The sequence below is a fragment of the Gallus gallus genome, chromosome 8 (assembly GCF_016699485.2).
Source record: "Gallus gallus isolate bGalGal1 chromosome 8, bGalGal1.mat.broiler.GRCg7b, whole genome shotgun sequence".
Taxonomy (NCBI): Eukaryota; Metazoa; Chordata; class Aves; order Galliformes; family Phasianidae; genus Gallus; species Gallus gallus.
Genome location: NC_052539.1, coordinates 20,051,219 through 20,069,499, shown reverse-complemented (window position 1 = coordinate 20,069,499; position 18,281 = coordinate 20,051,219). Strand labels below are relative to the sequence as shown.

The 18,281-nt window shown below is 59.7% G+C and overlaps 3 protein-coding genes across 4 annotated transcripts; 1 reads left to right on the top strand and 2 right to left on the bottom strand.

The window, feature by feature from the left end:
• Positions 1–389: 389 nt before the first annotated feature.
• B4GALT2 (beta-1,4-galactosyltransferase 2) lies at positions 390–10,704 on the bottom strand. Of its 2 annotated transcripts, XM_046944255.1 has the most exons (8): positions 8,592–10,704; positions 8,258–8,473; positions 4,414–4,774; positions 3,882–4,117; positions 3,601–3,791; positions 3,216–3,338; positions 1,786–1,890; positions 390–1,641 (listed from the first exon to the last, which is right to left on the bottom strand). In XM_046944255.1, exons 2-8 carry the CDS (start codon positions 8,270–8,272, stop codon positions 1,491–1,493), a joined length of 1,182 nt encoding a protein of 393 aa, XP_046800211.1. In that variant the 5' UTR covers positions 8,273–8,473; positions 8,592–10,704; the 3' UTR covers positions 390–1,490. The 2 variants fall into 2 exon arrangements, with proteins under 2 accessions (XP_046800211.1, NP_990534.2); NM_205203.2 differs by lacking the exons at positions 8,258–8,473; positions 8,592–10,704 and adding an exon at positions 7,566–7,759.
• ATP6V0B (ATPase H+ transporting V0 subunit b) lies at positions 10,450–15,281 on the bottom strand. The gene is made up of 8 exons (NM_001277572.2): positions 15,127–15,281; positions 13,710–13,758; positions 13,289–13,372; positions 12,809–12,886; positions 12,152–12,221; positions 11,787–11,838; positions 11,133–11,323; positions 10,450–10,760 (listed from the first exon to the last, which is right to left on the bottom strand). Exons 1-8 carry the CDS (start codon positions 15,191–15,193, stop codon positions 10,734–10,736), a joined length of 618 nt encoding a protein of 205 aa, NP_001264501.1. The 5' UTR covers positions 15,194–15,281; the 3' UTR covers positions 10,450–10,733.
• Positions 15,282–15,510: 229 nt separating this feature from the next.
• DPH2 (DPH2 homolog) lies at positions 15,511–17,943 on the top strand. The gene is made up of 6 exons (NM_001006538.2): positions 15,511–15,694; positions 15,766–15,878; positions 15,965–16,185; positions 16,326–16,964; positions 17,098–17,283; positions 17,383–17,943. The coding sequence occupies exons 1-6, from the start codon at positions 15,551–15,553 to the stop codon at positions 17,511–17,513; spliced, it is 1,434 nt and encodes a 477-aa protein (NP_001006538.2). The 5' UTR covers positions 15,511–15,550; the 3' UTR covers positions 17,514–17,943.
• The last annotated feature ends 338 nt before the right edge of the window (positions 17,944–18,281 follow it).

Sequence of the window (18,281 nt, the reverse complement as noted above, 5' to 3'; positions counted from 1 at the left end):
GGGGAGGGGGACAGTAGGAGCAGATCATTTCCCCCAGGTGCATCCTTTCCCCCTCGGGTGGCTGACACCGAGCAGCCAGGATGGGTAGCAGGGTTCTCTGCAGGACAAGTGATACCAAGGCTGACCAAGAAGGGGCCAGCTCTGGGGGTGGGGAGGGCAGAAAGTGGGGACCTTGTCCCACAGTCCCTGGCTGGAGGAATGCAGGGTCTGCGCCCACCCTGACTTGCAGCTACAGGCTGTGCTCTTCTGCCTCCTCGCCCAGCAGGCACCACACGGCCAGGTGCTCTGCCTGGCACACATGCATCTCCAGCAGACTCGTGGCAACCCCACCTCACCAGCTGACAGAAACTACCCCTTTCCCATGGTGATCTCCCACTAGGAATCCTGTGAACTTTTGAAATTTTTATTAAATACAAAAACCCAGGTCTCTATGACCGAATGCTGCATTCAACGTACGCTCAAAAAAAGGGTCAGACATTCAAATGTACAAAAGTTGCCAGTGCCCCTGCTGCCCAGCTCTTCTAGCTGGCTGCAGGGGGGTGGCTGTGCCCCCAGCCCCAAGGAGGGGAAGTGGGGAGAGATGGGGCACCTGCCCCGCATGGCCCTGTCCTCTCCTCCCTGCCCCAGAGCAGGAGAGGGGAAGCTGGAGAGCAGCAAGGGCAGAGCCAGCCAGTCCCCACTGCCTACAAACAGCATCTGGGTGGAGAGAGCCCCGGGGCAGACCCCTGGCCAAGAGGGGCTGTGAGGTTTCACGTCACCCTACTGCCCAAAGTGGGGAGAGCTGGTGCATGTGTGGGTTAACAGGGACACGCACACAGCATCTGCCTTCAGAGAGGGGAAAGGGGACGTGGCTGCCAGCCCCGGGGAAACTGAGGCACAGCGAGGGGTGTTTGCTAACCAGAGGTCGCTGTTTAGCAGAGCTGAGACCCAGCCCTGAGCACCAGACTAAAGCAGAGGAAGACAGCGAGCCACATCTGTCTGTCCGATCCTGCCTGCTGTGGGGGCCTGGGCTACCTCCCATGCCTTCAGCCAGGGTAGTAGCAGCTCCAGCGCTGGTGAAGGGGGAAGCCTGCATCCCGCTTCTCGCAGCACCGGTGGGGACTGGGGGCTAGGCTGACCTTGGGGCTCATCCTTCCCTCCTAGGGTGCAGGCGGGAGCTGACGTGGGCAAGGGGCTCCTCACCAGGGCTGGGACTGTCCCCTCCCTCTGTCTGGGAGCTGCACGCAGGGCAGACGGGTGCTTCAGCCAACACGCATAGTATGGGGGTTCTGGAAACACACTTGTAGGGATGGGGAAAGGAGGGACAACAGATTGCAGAAATCCTCAGGACCAACAGGTAGGCTGGGGCACAGCCGTCTCCAAAAGGCAGCAGAGTAGGCAGAAAACATCCCCGTTCAGTCCTTGCCCAGGGGCTGGGGCAACATCCACAGCGTCCAGCCAGCCCTGGCACAGAGCGCCAGCTCCATGCAGCTTTGCCTGCAGGGCAAGCACTAGCCCCGGGCCAAGCGTGGGGGCGGCCTGCCAATCTCCACCGTGATGTTGGTGTACATGGGCTGGCGTGACACCTCCACCAGCCGGTACTGCAGTGAGCTGATCCCATCCCGCTTCATGGTCATTTTGGTGTTCTGGATCTTGGTGAATCTGGTGGAAACAGGAGCGGGATGAGGCAGGGGTGAAGGGGGATGCCTGCTGCAAGGGCAGCAATGCCAGTGAGCCCGGAGTTGGACCTCAGGGCAAACAGACAGCCATAGGTACAACTGCAAGGGCTCGGCACCTCCAGCTCACCTCTGCGGGTTGGGCTCGTTGTGTTTGTCACGTTCGTGCTTGATCATGCGATACCTCCCGATGCGGATGTCGGGCCTCGACACCTTCATGCCATTCAGGGAGATCCTGGAGGATGCACGCAGATGGGGATCAGTGTGCCACCAGGACACCAGGGTAGGATATTTTCCCCAAGGGTCCTCAGAAAAAAACAAACCTGCCCATAGCTAAATGAGAAACAAGGCTGCGCTAAGCCAGGCCACAGCTCTGACAGTGCCCATGGCCAAGGATGTAGCTCACTCAACAGCAGGCCATGTCCAAAGCACTACCAGCTTCAGCAGACCTCCGGCACTTCAGGCAGTCAGCCCGTGCTAAGCAAACACCACTATTCCTCCATAGCTCTGAAGCCACTGCTGTTTACATTCTCCAAATGCCAGAGCCCTGCCCTTCCCTTCATGCAGCACAGCTCTGGCCTCAATTGCTTTTTTTCCTGCCTGTGCAGCCAGCAGGTGGGGAGAGATCTTCTCCGCCTAGAATAGTTCATTTAAAGTTGAGAGGCCAAGTGGAAGTAAGAAAGCTGGAGAGATCCCAGCTCATGAAGTGAAACCTCTCCTTGTCCCAGCCACACAACCAGCTCTGGCCTGATAAGTGAGCAAGCTGAGATTCAGCTGCTAGAGCAGCCCAGCGGTGACACAGTCCCCTCAGGGCCCTCCGCACACTTTAACGGCCGCCTAAATCTCCCAGAAAGCTCAGCATGCTGTACTTTGCCTCATCTGGGATCATGTATTTGGGCTGCTTACTTCCAGAGGGGAACTACAAATGCTTTGCCACACAGCATTTGCAAAGGATTATCAGCTTATGCCACCCTGAGATGCTGTAGTGCACCACGAGCCACAGGCTGCTCACGTGTGTTGCTGCTGGGCAGTGTCACAGGCCATGCTGGAAACAATGAAGTTCTCTGGCCGTATTAAACGGGAGGATCTACATGTGGATCTGCTGCAGCCTGCTGGTTGCAGGCAGAAGTGCCTGTGCCGGTGCTGAGTAACCACTACAGAGCCACTTCCAAGTTTTGTATATCCTGATCCCGGCCTGGAACAGTGCCTGCAGGCAGGCTTTCCTGCTCATGTGGTTTGAAATCGCAGTATGCTGATCACAGAGAGCAAGAAGGGGAGGCTGGGCCCCACCATGCCAGACAGGTTCACCCCCAAGTGCTGCCCAACACCCCCACACAGGCTAGTTCGATCTACGGCACAAGTATGCTGTTCCCAGTCCTGGCAACCTGGAGCACACAGAGGGTAATTAAACTCTTTGTTACATGGCAGGGACCCAACATGCATGTCCCCAGCAGATAGGGAGCACGTGGGCTGCTTACTACGCATGGCTGTGCTCAGCAGGGAGTCCCAGCACATCCCAAAAAGTTCTGAGCCAAGGCTGGGACAAGGAGCGGCACCTACCGGTTAAAGATGTCGTCGTCCTCTCCTCCCCAGCCCCAGTACTCGTTGGGAAAGCCGTTGATCTTTAGGAACTGGGACTTGCTCAGCCCAGAGACACCACCGAAGTATCCTGCATAGGGCAACCTGCAGAGCGAGAGCAAAGAGATCAGGAGCAGGCTAGGAACAGAACCAGTCCCATTGGGGACCCCCGAACCACAGACAAGCAACAGTCCTTCACTGTGACACTCACTGAGGGCTCTACACCCTCTGCCATCCCACGTCCTAAAATTAAGCCACTGACCCCATGCCTGTCCCAGGCAACAACCACACAGGTGGATCCCTGGCTTTAACCCCACAAGGGCCATTCCAGCCCTGCCTTAAACATCACAGCTGTACAGGCACCCACCTGAACCCAAACTTGTCCATGCCAACAGCAAAGTGCCGTGGCTGCTCATAGCAGCGGTACAGGTTGCGGTCATCCATGGGGATGAGGTCCACATCACTGAAAATGAAGCAGTCGTACTCCTCGTCATCCTTCAGCGCCTCCAGGAAGCCCACATTGAGCAGCTTGGCCCGGTTAAAGGTGTCCTCGCCATACTGAGGACAAGAACACGTGGCACAGAGCTCAGCGATGCACAGATTGTCCACTATAGACCTGCTGCCCACTACAGCCCCTGTCCCACTCACCTGGTTGATGATGTAGATGCCATAAGCCACCTTCTGCCGGCGCAGGATGGGGTGCAGGTAGTGCAGCCAGTATTTGAGGTGGTGCTCGCGGTGCCGGAAGGGGATGAGGATGGCCACCTTCTGCCGGGGCAGGCAATCTGGGGGGGTGTACTTGCCACCCAGGCTCACGTCAGGGTTCTCCCGTTGCACCCGCTCCATGCTCATAGGGGAGCTGAACTCGATGAGCAGGCGCCCGACTGCAAGAGCAAGGGCAGGGTGATGGCAGCAGTACAGGACACAGGACAGGGCATGGTCACCTGCTGCTCCCAGCTGGGCCAGTGGAGCGAACAGTAAGGGGGACCCACAAGGGGGACCATCACTGCCAAGGACAAAGGATTCCCAAAACCTTTCCCAAACAACAGTTGCTATCAGCTGTGCTGGTACCAATGCTAGCCTTGGGTTTCTCCACCCTGGGATCACTGGGAAGCCTTGCTCAGGGGACATCCCCCACCAGCACCCAACTCCCCCCCCTCTCTCACCCTGCACATCTCACCTAAGCCAGAGGGCATCTCCTGGCAGGGCTGCAAGGGCTTCTCTGTGACGGAGCGGTTGGTGTTGGGCTTGGCGCTGGGGGAGGGGGGCTCAGCGCCAGCTGGGCCGTAGCTGGGGGCCGTGCTGTTGGGCCGAGAGGAGTTGGAGAAGGGGTGCACGCGCGAGGTGTTCCTGGCATTGAAGCGGCTGAAGAAGTCCAGGTGCTGCGCGTAGACGTCAAAGTAGAGAATCATGATGATGACAAAGTGGAGCAGGCAGAGCAGCAGCACGGCCTTGCAAATCCTTTCCAGGGTCACCCCCAAGAGCAACCTGGTCATCTTCTGGGCACAGGGAGGCAGGCAGCTCCAGCCACGGTCCCGATCCTGCTGAGACACCCTATGGTCAGGCTGCGGCCAGCCACCGCCCCACCCTGCTGGTGAGACCTGACCTCAGCCCCAGTGCCAGCAGGGCAGATCAAGCCTGATGAAGAGGCAAGGACACTGCTCAGAGCCTCTGCACTGAAAACACGTCTGTGAACACACAAGAGGAACAAGAGCTGAGCATAAGGCAGGACAGCCCAGCCAGGTGAGTAGCAGAGACCCCAGCTCTGTCCAGTTCCTGGCCAAACTGGGCACCCCTGCACCCATGTCAAGTCTCCATGCTGTCCCCCATCTCGCCTTCATGTAAGCACAGCATCCAACGCCTTCTCACAGAGAGGAGGAGCACAAAGAAGTGTTCCCCAGCAGCAGGTCCTGTCTGATTCCAAGGGACAGACCCACTCTCAGCTCTCTGACAGGGAATGGAGATTCCCCCAAAGTTGCTGCAAAGAGTCCCCACAGAGGCTGGGTCCCTGCAGAAGGTCACATTTCAAAATACAGCAGACCTGAGGTGTGCTCAGGGCACTGTGGGTACCCTCACCAGCCCCCTCTGCCTGAGGCATCACATCCTCCTGTTCCCACCCCCAAATGTCCCAGCGCTGGTTCCAAAATAGGGCCAGCAACAGAAGTCATGCTGGCAGAGCTGCCCCCGGGAGGGAAAGCAGCAGCTGTCAGTGCACTGAGTAGAGCCAGCAGCTGCAGGCAGACACAGGCAGGATGGAACAGGGCTGGGCAGGCAGCCCTCAAGGGGTCCCTGTCACCTTCAGGGCAGTCCAACTCACAGCAGCAGCGTGGCTCCCCTCTTGTCTGCTCCCACTGCCTGGGCCCCCTGGGACACTGTGCCCAGGGGGTTGCCAGGGTCTCCTTATCTCACAACACGACGCCTGGAGCCAGGCCAGAGCTCTGCTGGAAAGGTGGCACCCAGGCCGAGATGAGCTCTCCCATCCTGCCCTTTCCAGTCCTGCACCAGGGCTGGGCCTGCAGCACAGCAGTGTGCCTTGGAGAGGAATGCACCAAGCCCACCATGATCTCCAGCCCCTGCCTGCAATCCTCCCTTGGGCAAGCTGCTAAGGCAGGAAGATACACACAGAGGGACCCTGGGCCAGGTGTGCCACAGCATGAACCCTAAGAAGTGTCCAGCAGCTGGGGAGCTGTGGCAGGGTCCCCCAGAATGCATGCAGTTAGGACCTGAGGGTGCTGGCAGCAGGCCCAGACCCTCAGGGCCAACCCACCAGCAGCTGCCAGCCCCATCTGGGAGGGCCTCCAGGGCAACAGCAAGCACAGAGCCTGTGGTGATGGTGACACGGAGTGGGAGTGCAAGGGGTAAGCCAAGGTGTGAAGCAGGGGCTCCTGCCTGACCCTATTGCACCCTGTGCACATAAGCACAGGAAGCAGAGAGGAGCCAGGAAAGGCTCCAAGCCCAATGCACTCCTCCCACGCACAGCACAGGACCCTGACCTGACAGCCAAACACTTTCGAGGAAATCACTGTGTGCTCAGAGCACAAGAAAAGCTGAGCTTGCTGTTAGCTCCCAGTCTGTCCTGTGGTCACAGTGCCCCACACTGACCGGAGCCCCAGCTGCAGTGTGGGGTTGCCTGCTGGAAAACTCCCCAAAGCATTCCCTGAGGGAGGGAGGTCTGACAGGCACCAGGCAGCAGACAGAGCAGCACCTCCACAGCCAAGTGGAGAGGAACAGGTAGAGCTGGGAACAAGCGGGACAGGTTTTAGGGCAGCCCTCCCCCTTTGCCTGGGAGTTTACACCATGAGGGGAGCACGATGTTCCCCATGCTACAAGGGCTGACGGCCAGCTCAACACAAACAAAAGCAAAGCGCTCGATTTAACTGCAGCCATGGGATGCTGTGCAGGCAAGAGCACAAACAGGCGAAAAACAAGGTCCGCTGGGGCTATTAAACATGATGTAACTCTCAACACAATGCCTATACCACACAGGCTGCGAGAAGTTGGGCTCAACTAGCGGGACCTTCCCTCGCACCTCTCCCACAGCACACACCCCAGTGCCTAGGGCAATGGGGCCAGCCATGTCTGCTGCAGGACACTCCTGTCCTGTGGACACAGGGTGCTGCTGGGGCTCCAGTCCTCTCCCCTCAGCACCCCAAGGGCTCGAACTGCAGCTCCGGGCTGGGAGGAGGAGTAGAGGGACCTGAAAGTCCTGGTGCTGCAGGGACAGTGCAGGGAACACTCAGTGAACCAGCCCTCCTCAACCTCGTGGTCCTCAGGGAACGCAGAAACTTCCTGGAAGGCTACGAACGAGCCTACAGCAGTGTATTTTCTCCTGGAAGGGACTCAGAGAGACTTTTAGAGCCGAGCGCTGATGGACATTACTGCTGCATCCAGCTATTCAAAATGCTCTCTTAAGCAACAAGGCCTTCATATCACATTACTCCATATCCAAGCACGGAGCATCAGGCCATTACTGCCCTGCCCTGCTCGATGCCAGCAGCGCTTTTCAGCCTGATGCTACACTGACCACCATCAGTGCCTACCGCCGGCTGGGTGCCCATCACCACTCCTGCACCGGTGCGGGTGCACTCCTCGACAACACCCTCTGCTCCCGGCATCCCCACAGCCCCTCTCCCCCCCTCTGCGGAGCCGGGCCCAGGCCCGCCCAGCACAGCCTGTGGGCGACACACACGTGTGCGGAGACGAGGCCCCACAGGCCCCACGCAGCCGGGGCCTCCCCCCACGCCCCGGGGCCCGCAGCCGGGGCCCACCCGCCGCGAGGCCTACGCGGCCCGGGGCTCCCCGCCGCCCCACACCCGCCCAGGCCCCACTCACCGCGGCCGCCCCGCACCGTCCCCCGCCGCCGCCGCCACCGCCACCACCTCCTCCTCCCGCGGCCCCGGCGCGGTCAGCGGCCCCCGCCGCCTCCCCCGGCCGCCGGCCCGCGGGCGCCCATGCCGGGGCTGCGGGGGCCCTGCCGGCCGGGCCACCGCCACCGCACCGCCGAGAGCCGCAGGGAGACGGGCCGCGCCCGCACGCCGGCTCCGCCCGCCGCCGCCGCACCGGGCGGGGTCGCCCCGCCCCATCCCGCTCCTCCCCTCCCCGCCGGGGCCGGGCCTGCGCCGCCGCTCCGGGCGAGGCGGCCGCGGGAAGCGCCGGGTAGGCCGAGGGGTTGAACCGGCGCCCCGCAGCGCCAGGCCGGGCAGGAGGAGCCCCGCGGGGGCTCGGGGCAACGCCGTTGCTTCAGGCCTACGTTCTGCCCGGCCCCGGTGGGTTTTAGCAGCCTCCGAGGGAGCCGCGCAGCGAAGGCCCCGCGCCCACCGCCGTGGGGCTGTCCCCAGCACCCTGTACTCCTCTGTTCCCCAGCATTGTGCATCACAGCAGCGCTGCTAAAGGCCCTTGGGGTGCTCCCCCTGAGCGCTCTGCCCACCGCCGGCTGTTACACGGGGTTGGAGCCTCTCCCTCCTCGCAGACGCCCCATTCCACCCAAGTCACTTATATGTCAGTATTTGGGTGCCTTTGCTTACCCTTGCCCTGTGCATGGCTGCTTGCTCAAGCGAGGCCCTTCTCTCCGTTGAAGGAAACCTTTCGACAGCGATCCGAGCGGCACCCAACAGCTCCTTCCCTGTGTGCCCAGCAACCCACTCCAGCCAGGGCACAGCTGTCCTGCTCCCACCTCCGCTTCTCCTGTGGCTCCTTAGCAGGTGGCATTCTTCCCACAAGTCACCCAATTGATGCAGCTCCTATGTGAGGCAAGGTGGAGTTCCTCTTAAGATTCTTCTCCATGCTTGACCAGCAGGTATCCAGCACAACAAGCACAAAGCAACGCAGCTAGAACAGGAGAGCGCAAGGTATGCTCACCTTGCCCCTGCCATTGCCATGCCAGTCGTCGGGGACCTCGCAACAGACTCAGACAAACCCTACCAGCACCATGGTACAGATGGTGTTGGCACATGGGCATGGCTAGGAGGGTAGAAGAGCATCTCAGCTGGGAGTCTCCTGACAGCTGATTTCTATCAAACCAAGATAAGGCCAGGCAAGACCCATCGCTGAGAGATCAAGCAGATGAGTCATGTAAGAACAAGGAAAGTGATTCACCTGCAGAGCTGCTCCTTTCCTCCCAGTGAAGGCTGCCTACTTTCCTGATGCCTTTGGCCTGCTCTGATAGGACAGCCACACAGCTCCAAGGTGCTCCGCACATCTCCGCCCTCAGCAGCAGCAATGCCAAGGCATGAAGATGCAACCATCAGGCAGGAAGGGTAAAATGCTGCACGGATCTGACATCCTTCTGGCCAGCTCAGTTTATGTCCCTGCTGTTATGTGGGGCACAGAGCTCCTGCTTGCAGCCCCCAGCCCCAGAGCACGACCACCACAGCTGGTGGGAGCACACTGTCTGCAGCAAGAAGCAAGGTAAGCACACAGCACGAAGAGGCTCTCCCTTCTCTGCAAGCGTTGGGCTTCACCACAGCACAAGCACCCTTACAGTGAACTGCTCTAGGGCTTGGAGAGAATACAGGACTTAGGTTTGCCCCCACAGTCTTCCTGTACCCAAAGTGGTATAGCCCAAGTTTAGCCCAAGAGCAGCCTCTCTGTGCTGCACTGCAATCAGGCTGGAGGGAATTGCAGCAGCCAAGACAGCTTGCAGAGCAGGGAACAGCATGTGCTGGATGCCGAGCCAGGCCACAGCAGGACCGGCCCCACCATCTGCCCACAGCACGGAGATCCCAGGTGAGCCCAAGGTCCCACAGTACACAGGACAGAGTGGAGCAGAGCCAGTAGAGTGGCAGGCCTTGCAAAGGCTGCACAGAGGCAGCTGCCCTAGTCCAAGGGCAGAAACAATCATTAAGCACGAACACTTCTCAGCTCCAGCAGCTCCGCTGCTGCCCCAGCTTGTTGCATCCAGGTGGGAAGGGAGACAAGCAGCTCCAGGCACGCACCGCAGAACAGCACTAAGCACTGGGGACAGATGCTCCCCTACCAAGATATACTCACAGCACAGCACAGCAGGCTGAGGGCTTTGCGTCAGATGTGACAGACTGCAAAAGCATCAGCTCTCTGCAGAGTGGAGGCAGGAAGATCTTGTTCTTCCCTTCCCCCAAGCAGAAGAGCTGCAGGCCCAGCTGTCCACAGCTGGCTTCCCTATGCTGAGTCTGCAGGCAGGGAGAAGGGAGCAAAGCCAGCATAGCCTGCCTCACCCCTGGGACTCCTACTAAAGCCCCCTGGCACCCAGACAAGGCTCACACAAGGTAACTGGCTGGAAGATGGCCTTGAGGTGGCAAACACTTTGCTCCTCTGCCCTTCTGGTGCTCCCCAGCTGCACAGTGGGACTAAAGGCACCGCAGGCAGAAGCAGTGAGATGTTCCCTCTCTGTGCTACACTTGGATGGGAGCCAAAGGGCCCAACCCAGCTTGTGCCTGTGCCTCCACCAAGCCCTGCGTGGGGCAGTGCCGGCACCGGTAGAAGCCTGGCAGAGCCAGAGTGGAACAGCCTGCTCCAGCAGCCTCCTGCTTGCAGCAGAGCTCTGTGTTCCCACAACACAGCAGGGGACGCCCCTTGCAGGCTGAGCAGGCAGCATAGCTGGGGATGTGTGGCACCACCTCACACGAGAAGAGGCCACCTGGAGCCGAGCAGCAGCTCTGCCAGCAGCACAGCAGGGGACCTCCAAGCATTGATTCAGCCCCAGCCTCCCCAGCACACACAGGGCACAGGAAGACCTGCATCCTTGGACAAGAACCATATTTATTTCACGGACACAGAATTGCACTGGTGATCGATTCTACGCACACCGGGGACACGCAGCAGCACGGCCCTGCCGGGCCAGGCCACTGGGGCAGAATTCACACAGAGATACTTGTTTCTTCTGAGGGGCCAATCAGCGGGATGGGGCTCCATAGCCAGGCTCCCGCTCCTGGGCAGCTTCCGCCCCAACCAAGGATAGAAACGTTAAATAAGTATATACAGCACCTCTCGGGGCGAGCTGGAACAGGCTGGGTGGGACAGGGCTCAATTGCCCATTTTTACTTTAGATGTCTAGAAAGAAAGAAGAGAGGTTAGGCCAGGCCCCCACATACTCCAGCCCAGCACCCCGATCCCTCTCAGTCTAGGAATCCCCCAGCACCCTGGGACTGTTCAAAAGCTGCAGGCAGCTGCACCAATAAGATGTGAGCATGGCACAGGGCGCACCCAAGTTGACATCCCTGATGTTGCTTAAAGGAGCCACCTGAAGTGTTTACACTGCCACACGTAGGTAGAGCACCTTGTGGAGATGGTTGTACAACCCCAAACTTCACAATGCAGAAGACTGTGCTAGAGCTCAGGTGTGTCCACCTGGAGCTAGAGAGCACCCAGCATGGCAAGATGCCTTGTGCTCACATATGCCTAACAACCCCAAGAGGCAGGTACCTGCAGGATAGCAACGATGACCCCGAACAGCCCTATGGCACTGCCAAAGATCTCCACGATCAGGATCTTGACAAAGAGGCTGGGATTCTGGGCATCAGCCAGGGCAGCCCCGCTGCCCACGATACCCACACACACTCCGCAGAAGAGATTGGAAAACCCCACAGTCAGGCCAGCCCCAAACATGGAGAAACCTGTGAAAGAGGAACACGGCAAGATCAGGGGGTAATCCCTTTCCACCTGCACCCAGGGTAGGCAGCAGTGCAGCAGCTCTGTCCAGAGACAACGGAAAAAACAACACTGCTGATCACCAGCAGCTTCTTCCCTTTGGGAGCACGGTGCGTCCAGGCTCCCACTGCACCAAAGCAGGGGTTAACAACAACTGGGGTACTGCTGGCTGCTGCTCTGAAAAAGTAACTAAAGCCACTTTTACATGGAGGAGTTGTGCTTGCTGTCCAAAGCAACGGGAAGGACACTGACGCATCACTCAGACATGGCTGAAGGGCTTCAGTTTGGATGGAGCCTGACAGCCCTGGCCATGGGCCAGGTAAGCTGGGTCCTGCAATCTCGCTCCCAGGGGCAGATGGAGCAAAACAAGTTCTGATCGGAGGGAGGTGGCATTCACAGTAGCATTACCAGGGACTGAGCAGTCCTTACCTGCGTGGTAGTTCTTGGCTCCAATCGTCTCTGGGGTGACTCCAGAGAAAGGCTGAGAAAAGCACATGGCCTGGGTTAGCAGCAAGTCCCTGGTGCCCAGGAGAGGCACCTGTCCCCGATTCAGCTGAAGGCTTTGTGGCCAGAGCTCATCCCCAGCTCCACGTTCTCAGGTGGCTCCACAACCCCTGCTGTATGCCCCCCCAGTATAACTCTTTAGTCTGAACAAGAGCCACACCACAGACCCCTAGCCAAGGTGCTTCCAGAGCTACAGTAACATCCAAAGATCCCAGGTCACAAGCCCACGCACAGCTGCCCACCCAACCACGGCCTTGAGGCCAGTGCAGGAAGCCCAAGTCCTCCCGTACCTCAGCCATGTTACTGATGACGATTGCCATGATGATCCCATAGATGGCCACAGCCTCACAGAAAATGATGCTGTAGAAGAAAGGCAATATCTGACCACAGTGTCCTGGGCTCTGCATAGAGCAGCCCATACCGCTCCATGCCCAGCCAACCAGCAGCCAGATCCCTCCACAGCCCTGTCTCTGTGCCTGCCCCACTGCTGCCAAGGGCAGCTCAGCATACCCACCACCACTTTTCCTCTCAAAGGAGAGCCACTAAGCACGATGAAGGCTGGTTGCTGGTTATGCTGTGTCACCTAAAAACCCATGAAAGCCCCATGGGAAGCAAATCCAGGGAGCCCTCCCCTATGCCAGCCCTTTCTGGGAAGGGCTGTGTAAGGCCTGCCCTGGGGAGCCCTTGCCTGGGGCAGGATGTGTAATCTCAGGGTGTTTGTTTTGAACACATTGAACTCATTCACTGCGTGATATCATACCACTTGTGACCCTTCCAAGCAGTACTCTGGCTCCTTTAAAGCTCTTTGTTTTGAAAGCAAACAGCAGCAGCAGCTCAGCAAGGAACAGTCTGCCAGCAGCACCCAGTGAGAGACAGGACAGCAGCCTCCACACCACACTGGGACCTACCCTGCCCGGGCACAGCATCAACTCCAGATCTGCACTTACCTGACCAGGTTCTTGGTTTTGATCCGAGGGGCTTTGACTCCACCACCGATGATGCTGGAGCCTGTGATGTAAATCCCCCTGTGACAGACAAGGGTGGTTGGTGGAGGGTCTGGCACACACTGAAGGGCTCAATAGGAAAACCAGGATCTTCTGGCTGAGCAAAGAGTTGGGCATGCAGCTGTGAAACATTGCCAGCTCAGCCTGCCCTTCCCTAGGGCCCCAGGAGTCCCAAGCACTGCCACCTATGCCAGCAGAAGAGCTGGGCTCACGGGCACAGCCACTGGTAAGAATGGGATGTCTCTGCCTCTCTATCACCCTTGTATCCTGCAAGGTGGTCTGTTCAGACCTCTCCAGAGCCCAGTAACCCCAGCCCCACTTTAGCAACTCATGCAGTCCCACAGCCCTGTGTACACATGCTGTGCTTCCCCTGCTCTGCTGCAGCAAAGCACAGGAGCCTGCTGAAGAGCCAGCCCCACTCACCAGGCAGCACCCACCACGGACAAGGAAATGGCCAGGCCAATGCCCAGGTTGGACCACATGTAGGGTGAGGTCTCCGTCAGGAACCTGGGCAGGAAGAAGCACCTTGTATTAGCACACAGGCAGAATCCCACATCACACAACCCCACAGCAGGTACCAGCCAGCCTATCATGCTCACCATGCAGCCCAGGATGGGTTGGTCACTGTCAGCCAGTGACCCAGGGCTGTCACCCAAATGGGCTGAGACTTTCCTCCCAAACCCTCACCACGATGGGGAAACCAGGGCTAGGAGAAATTGGGCAGGCATAATGGTGGGAGGGCAGAAATGGCTGCACCAGGACCCCACATGGAGCCAGCCATGCATGTGGGCCGCATCTATCCTGCGCTTGACAGTAAGGATGCCAGTATTTTCAGGCAACTCACCAGGCCACATCGAAGCGGAAGCCCAGGTCGAATATTGTGTAGCAGATCCCTGGAAAGCAAGAGTGACATGGGAGCCTGCAGGCAGGCACCAGCCTGGCGTTGCCACTGTTCCCCTGCATGCTGGAGCCCTGTAGCTCACACAGCCCAGGCAGAGGTGGAGGGCATGGCACACAAGGGGACTTCTGAGGGAATGCTTTGGGCGTGTGATGTCCTTCTAAAGTGGTGCTGCACCCCAGCACGTTTCGCCTGCATCACCCAATGGTTCAGCCCTGCCAGGAGCCACAGCACTGCACTGTGAGCTCTGCTCTGTCTCACAGCATGGATGAGGAACGGGGCTGTGCCCTGACCCATCATCACATGCTGCTCCATCAGTGACAGAAGCTGTGGCTACCCCTCCACTCCTATTTTTCCACAGCTGAGATGATGGAAACATGCTGTGCCCACAGTTTCCTCCAGGGCTACTTCCAGGGAAGTTCACACACACTGAACCACAGGCTCCAACACAGGACCCTCTCCTGCAGCAAACCACAGTGGGTAGCTGCAACTGGCAGCCCTGAGTGCACAAAAAGGCACTCACACCAAACCTGGCATGCTCTAAACCCAAGTGGGAAATGCAGCTGCATGCCAGAAGAGAGGTTTTCTCTTTACGCGGTGCTCAGCTGGAAAAGAGGCTGTGACTTGGTCCTATGGAAGAGATAAGCGCAGGCAGCAGGGCACTGCTGCACCACATCAGATAGCTGGTTAACAGACACCAGGAGGTCACGCCGACCCGAAATGGGAAGTGCTAACAGTCTGCTCACTGTTCCCACCCGGGGAGCACGCAGAAATGAGGAACAGTGCCATGGCCAAGGAGTAAGGCCGCACCCTGCTGCGTGCCTGCAGCCTTCAGGACCTCAGTGCTGCCAGGGCACTCGTTTGTGTTGTGGGTTCACTGCTCGACTCACAGCGCAGGAACCAAACACAGTCAGCCCCAGCTGCCCCGTGCCAGGGGTGGCAGAGAGGAGCTGCAGCCAGCTCAGGGCGGATCCACGGGGCACCCTCCAGTTCCTCAGCAGCACAGGCGGCCTTGGGCTCCCATACAGGGATGAAGGAGACTTTCCAGCCAACTCTGGCTGCCGGCTTTGCAGCCCTGCAGCAAACAGCAGCAGCGCAGCACGGCCCTTCCCTAGCAAAGGCCTTGCAACGGGGACGGGGAGCCCCTCGGCGGCCCCGGGCTCCGCAGGCTGCAGCACCGCGAGGCCGCAACACCCGCAGCTCCCAGCTCGGCCTCCCCCTGAAAAGCCCTGACACAACGCGCAGCTCCGGGCCGCGCACAGCACAGGGCCCTCCCGTTCCCCGGGGCTGCCCGTGCACAGGGAGCGTTTGCCTCTATCCCCAGCGCCCCGCGGCTACCCGGACCGCCAGCCCCGCAACTCACCGATGCCCAGCAGCGTTGTCCAGAAGGCCAGGCCCAGCCCGGAGTACAGCAGCGCGAGCCCCGTCATGGCGGCGGCGGCGCGGAGCGAAACCGAGCAGCACCGGCCGGGACCGAGCGCGTCACCTGACCCGCGCCGCACACGGGAACGGAACCGCAGCGCTCCGGCGGAAAGCACGTGATACCCCCGCGCGCTGATTGGCTGCTCACCCTGACAGCTTCAAAGGAACTACAGAGACCAGAAGGCACTGCGACGGGGCACCTCTTCCCATTGGCTGCCCTTTTCTCCCTCCGCCCCACGGCGAAGAGCGGTTGGCTGCTCTCCGTTGGGGGCGGGATTTCCGGAAACGGAGAGGGGGGGCGGTGCCGGCTTCCTATTGGCCGGCTGTGTGCAGCACGTTGGAAGCGGGAGTAGGTTCCCCGCAATATGGCGGCGGCCTTCAGCTCCGATGGGGAGGCTGTGCTGCGGCGGACGCTGGACCCGGCGGCAGCGGCCCCGCGGGGAGACAAAGATGAATTTTACGAGGTGGACCGCGCCGCCGCCTTCGTGCGGGACGGCGGCTTCCGTAAGGTGTGTAGAGGCGGCGGGGCGGGGGCTGCGAGTCGCCTCTCCTCGGCTTCTCACCCTGTTCCTCCCCTCAGGTCGCCCTGCAGTTCCCCGATGCGCTGCTGGCGGATGCGGCGGCCGTGGCGGCCCGGATGGAGGAGGTGACGGGGGCCGAGATGTACGTGCTGGGGGACACCACGTACGGCAGGTGGGTGTCACGGGGAGGAGATCCCCCACAGCGCCCCTCGTTGGGTGCTCAGTGTCCCCCACCGACGCCTCTGGGTCTCCCCGTAGCTGCTGTGTGGACGAGGTGGCCGCCGAGCACGTGAGTGCTGGGGCGGTGGTGCACTACGGCCCCGCCTGCCTCAGCCCCTGCAGAAAGCTGCCGGTGCTGCACGTCTTTGGGAGGCAGCCCTTGGATGTTGGGCGCTGCGCTGAAGTCTTCCGGGAGCTTTATCCTGAGCGGCAGAGCCGTGTGGTGGTGCTGAGCGATGTGGTCTACGCCCACGCCATGGGTGAGTGCTGTGTGGAAGGGAGGGGGAGCTCTGGGGGTGCTCCCAGGTACTATCTGCCATCATTTCTGCTCTCTCCTCACCCCCAATCCTGCCTGACGAATTGGTGCTCACGTTCCATTCTTGCTTTTCTCTCTCATTAGGTGAGTTGGAAAAGCAGCTGTGCCACGAGTACCCCAACATCATCTTCTCCGAGGTGATGTGCGGGGACGCCCCCAGCCCCACACTGCCTGGGGAGGTGAGGCAGTTTGGCCGCCGATTCCACATGGAGGCAGCGGAAGAGCTGCAAGACTGTTCCATGTTCTATGTGGGAGCTGAGGGCCTGGCCCTCACCAGCTTCATGTTGACGTGGAACCGCTTCCCCTTCAGCTCCTTTGACCCTGCCACCGGGCACGGCCGCCGCGAGACCCTCAATGTCAACCGGGCACTGATGCGGCGCCTCTACCTGGTGGAGCGGGCACGGGACGCCCATGTGGTGGGCATCCTGGTGGGCACCCTGGGTGTGGCAGGCTACTTGGATGTGCTAGAGCACCTCCACCAGCTTGTGCGCAGGGCTGGTAAGCGCAGCTACACGCTGTCTGTGGGGAAGCCCAACCCTGCTAAGCTGGCTAACTTCCTGGAGGTGGACATCTTTGTGCTGGTGGCCTGTGCTCAGAATTCCCTGCTGGACTCCAGTGAGTTCTACCGGCCCATAGTGACCCCCTATGAATTGGAGCTTGCCTGTAACCCAGCCCGAGAATGGACAGGGAACTACCTCACTGACTTCCGAGACCTGCTGCCAGGTAATAGCTGAAAATCAGCTACCAACACCCTTCTGGGAAGTGTCTCCCACTGCCAGGAGGCTGCAGTTGCCTTGATTTGCCGCTGGGGAAGGACAGACGCAAGCAGCAGTCTGACATTGTCATTTCCTGGCAGGTGCCTGTGCCCACATTGAGCTCCCGCCGGCAGTGCCGGCAGCAGAGGCCATTCCTGACGTCTCGCTAATCACAGGGGAGATGCGTGCCACCCACCTCTGCGACCCCCTGGCTCCCCAGCCACCTTCTAGCACCACTCTGGCCTGCAGGGACCAGACGCGGGCCCTGGCAGAGATGAGCCCTGCAGGTTTGTTGTTTGGTTTTGTGGTGGGGCTGAGTGCTTCCACAGGGGCAATGCCACCTTCCTACTCCCCAGAAACAACCCCCACTTTCTCTCCCCTCCCAGCCACCTTCCTGGAGTCCCGCAGCTGGCGGGGCCTGGAGCAGCAGCTGGGGAAGACAGCCGTCTCCAAGGCCGTGCAGGGCCGGCGAGGGATTGCCATTGCCTATGAGGATGAGGGCCGTGAACAGTCGTGATGTGGCAGCAGCATCAGCTCTCGGCCAGGAGCAGAGGATGTGGAGGAGCCTGCATGCTGTTTATGTTAGATCTGAAAACGTCTCACAAGGGTCCCTAGCTGGCTCCAGGTAGGATGAGGAGCTGCTGCTGGCTGGCCCTGTGCTGGATATGGACTGCAAGGCGAGAGCAGGAGGTACTGCACCCCTGTGCTTGCAGCCAGGACAAGCAGCAGGGTCAGGACAAGGAGCTTGGTCTAACTCTGGCTGACAAAGGCTCTGCACGTTGCCTGGGCAGTAGGAGCTTTGTCCCTACAAGGAGAGGTCACAGCTTCATGTGAGCTGACAACACTGGTACTGGCGGCTTGTATAGGTTACTGGTTTTAACTAAAGTTGAACTGAGAAGGAGTTGTGAGTGAATTATCTTCTAGAATAAAGTGCGGGCTGAAGAGTATGTACAGAGGTGATAGCTGGGATCCCAGAGCAAAAACATATCACAGGGCTCACCTTGGGATTGCAGCCTTACATGTTGGCCAAAGCCAGCCTAAGAGAACAGGAAACTAAAATGGGCAGATGTTCTGCATGTGAGCAAGCCTTCCCTTGCTCTTACAAGCAGGAGAAGGGCATGCACCTCCTCTGTGCTGCCAGAAGGCCCTCAACGTGTAGAGGGGATAGAGTCCCTCCCCTTTAGGAGCATAACCCAGAGCTGCTCCATGCTGGACAGCAGAGCATGGCACACAGTAGAGACCCCCAGTTTTTGCCATCCCTGCCCCAGCCAGAGGGGAACAGTGA

Bases quoted from the DNA above. Each gene is read 5' to 3' on its own strand.
- B4GALT2 (XM_046944255.1), bottom strand. The intron at 4,118-4,413 runs GTGAGATGTGCA...TTGCTCTTGCAG, and splicing joins GGAGATGCCCTCTGGCTTAG to TCGGGCGCCTGCTCATCGAG. The intron at 3,339-3,600 runs GTGGGTGCCTGT...CTCGCTCTGCAG, and splicing joins ATGGACAAGTTTGGGTTCAG to GTTGCCCTATGCAGGATACT.
- ATP6V0B (NM_001277572.2), bottom strand. From the start codon at position 15,193: ATGACGGGGCTCGCGCTGCTGTACTCCGGGCTGGGCCTGGCCTTCTGG. The intron at 13,373-13,709 runs GTGAGTTGCCTG...CTTCCTGCCCAG, and splicing joins TTCCGCTTCGATGTGGCCTG to GTTCCTGACGGAGACCTCAC. The intron at 10,761-11,132 runs GTACCTGCCTCT...CTTTCTTTCTAG, and splicing joins TCATCGTTGCTATCCTGCAG to ACATCTAAAGTAAAAATGGG.
- DPH2 (NM_001006538.2), top strand. From the start codon at position 15,551: ATGGCGGCGGCCTTCAGCTCCGATGGGGAGGCTGTGCTGCGGCGGACG. The intron at 16,965-17,097 runs GTAATAGCTGAA...ATTTCCTGGCAG, and splicing joins CTTCCGAGACCTGCTGCCAG to GTGCCTGTGCCCACATTGAG. The intron at 17,284-17,382 runs GTTTGTTGTTTG...CTCCCCTCCCAG, and splicing joins GGCAGAGATGAGCCCTGCAG to CCACCTTCCTGGAGTCCCGC.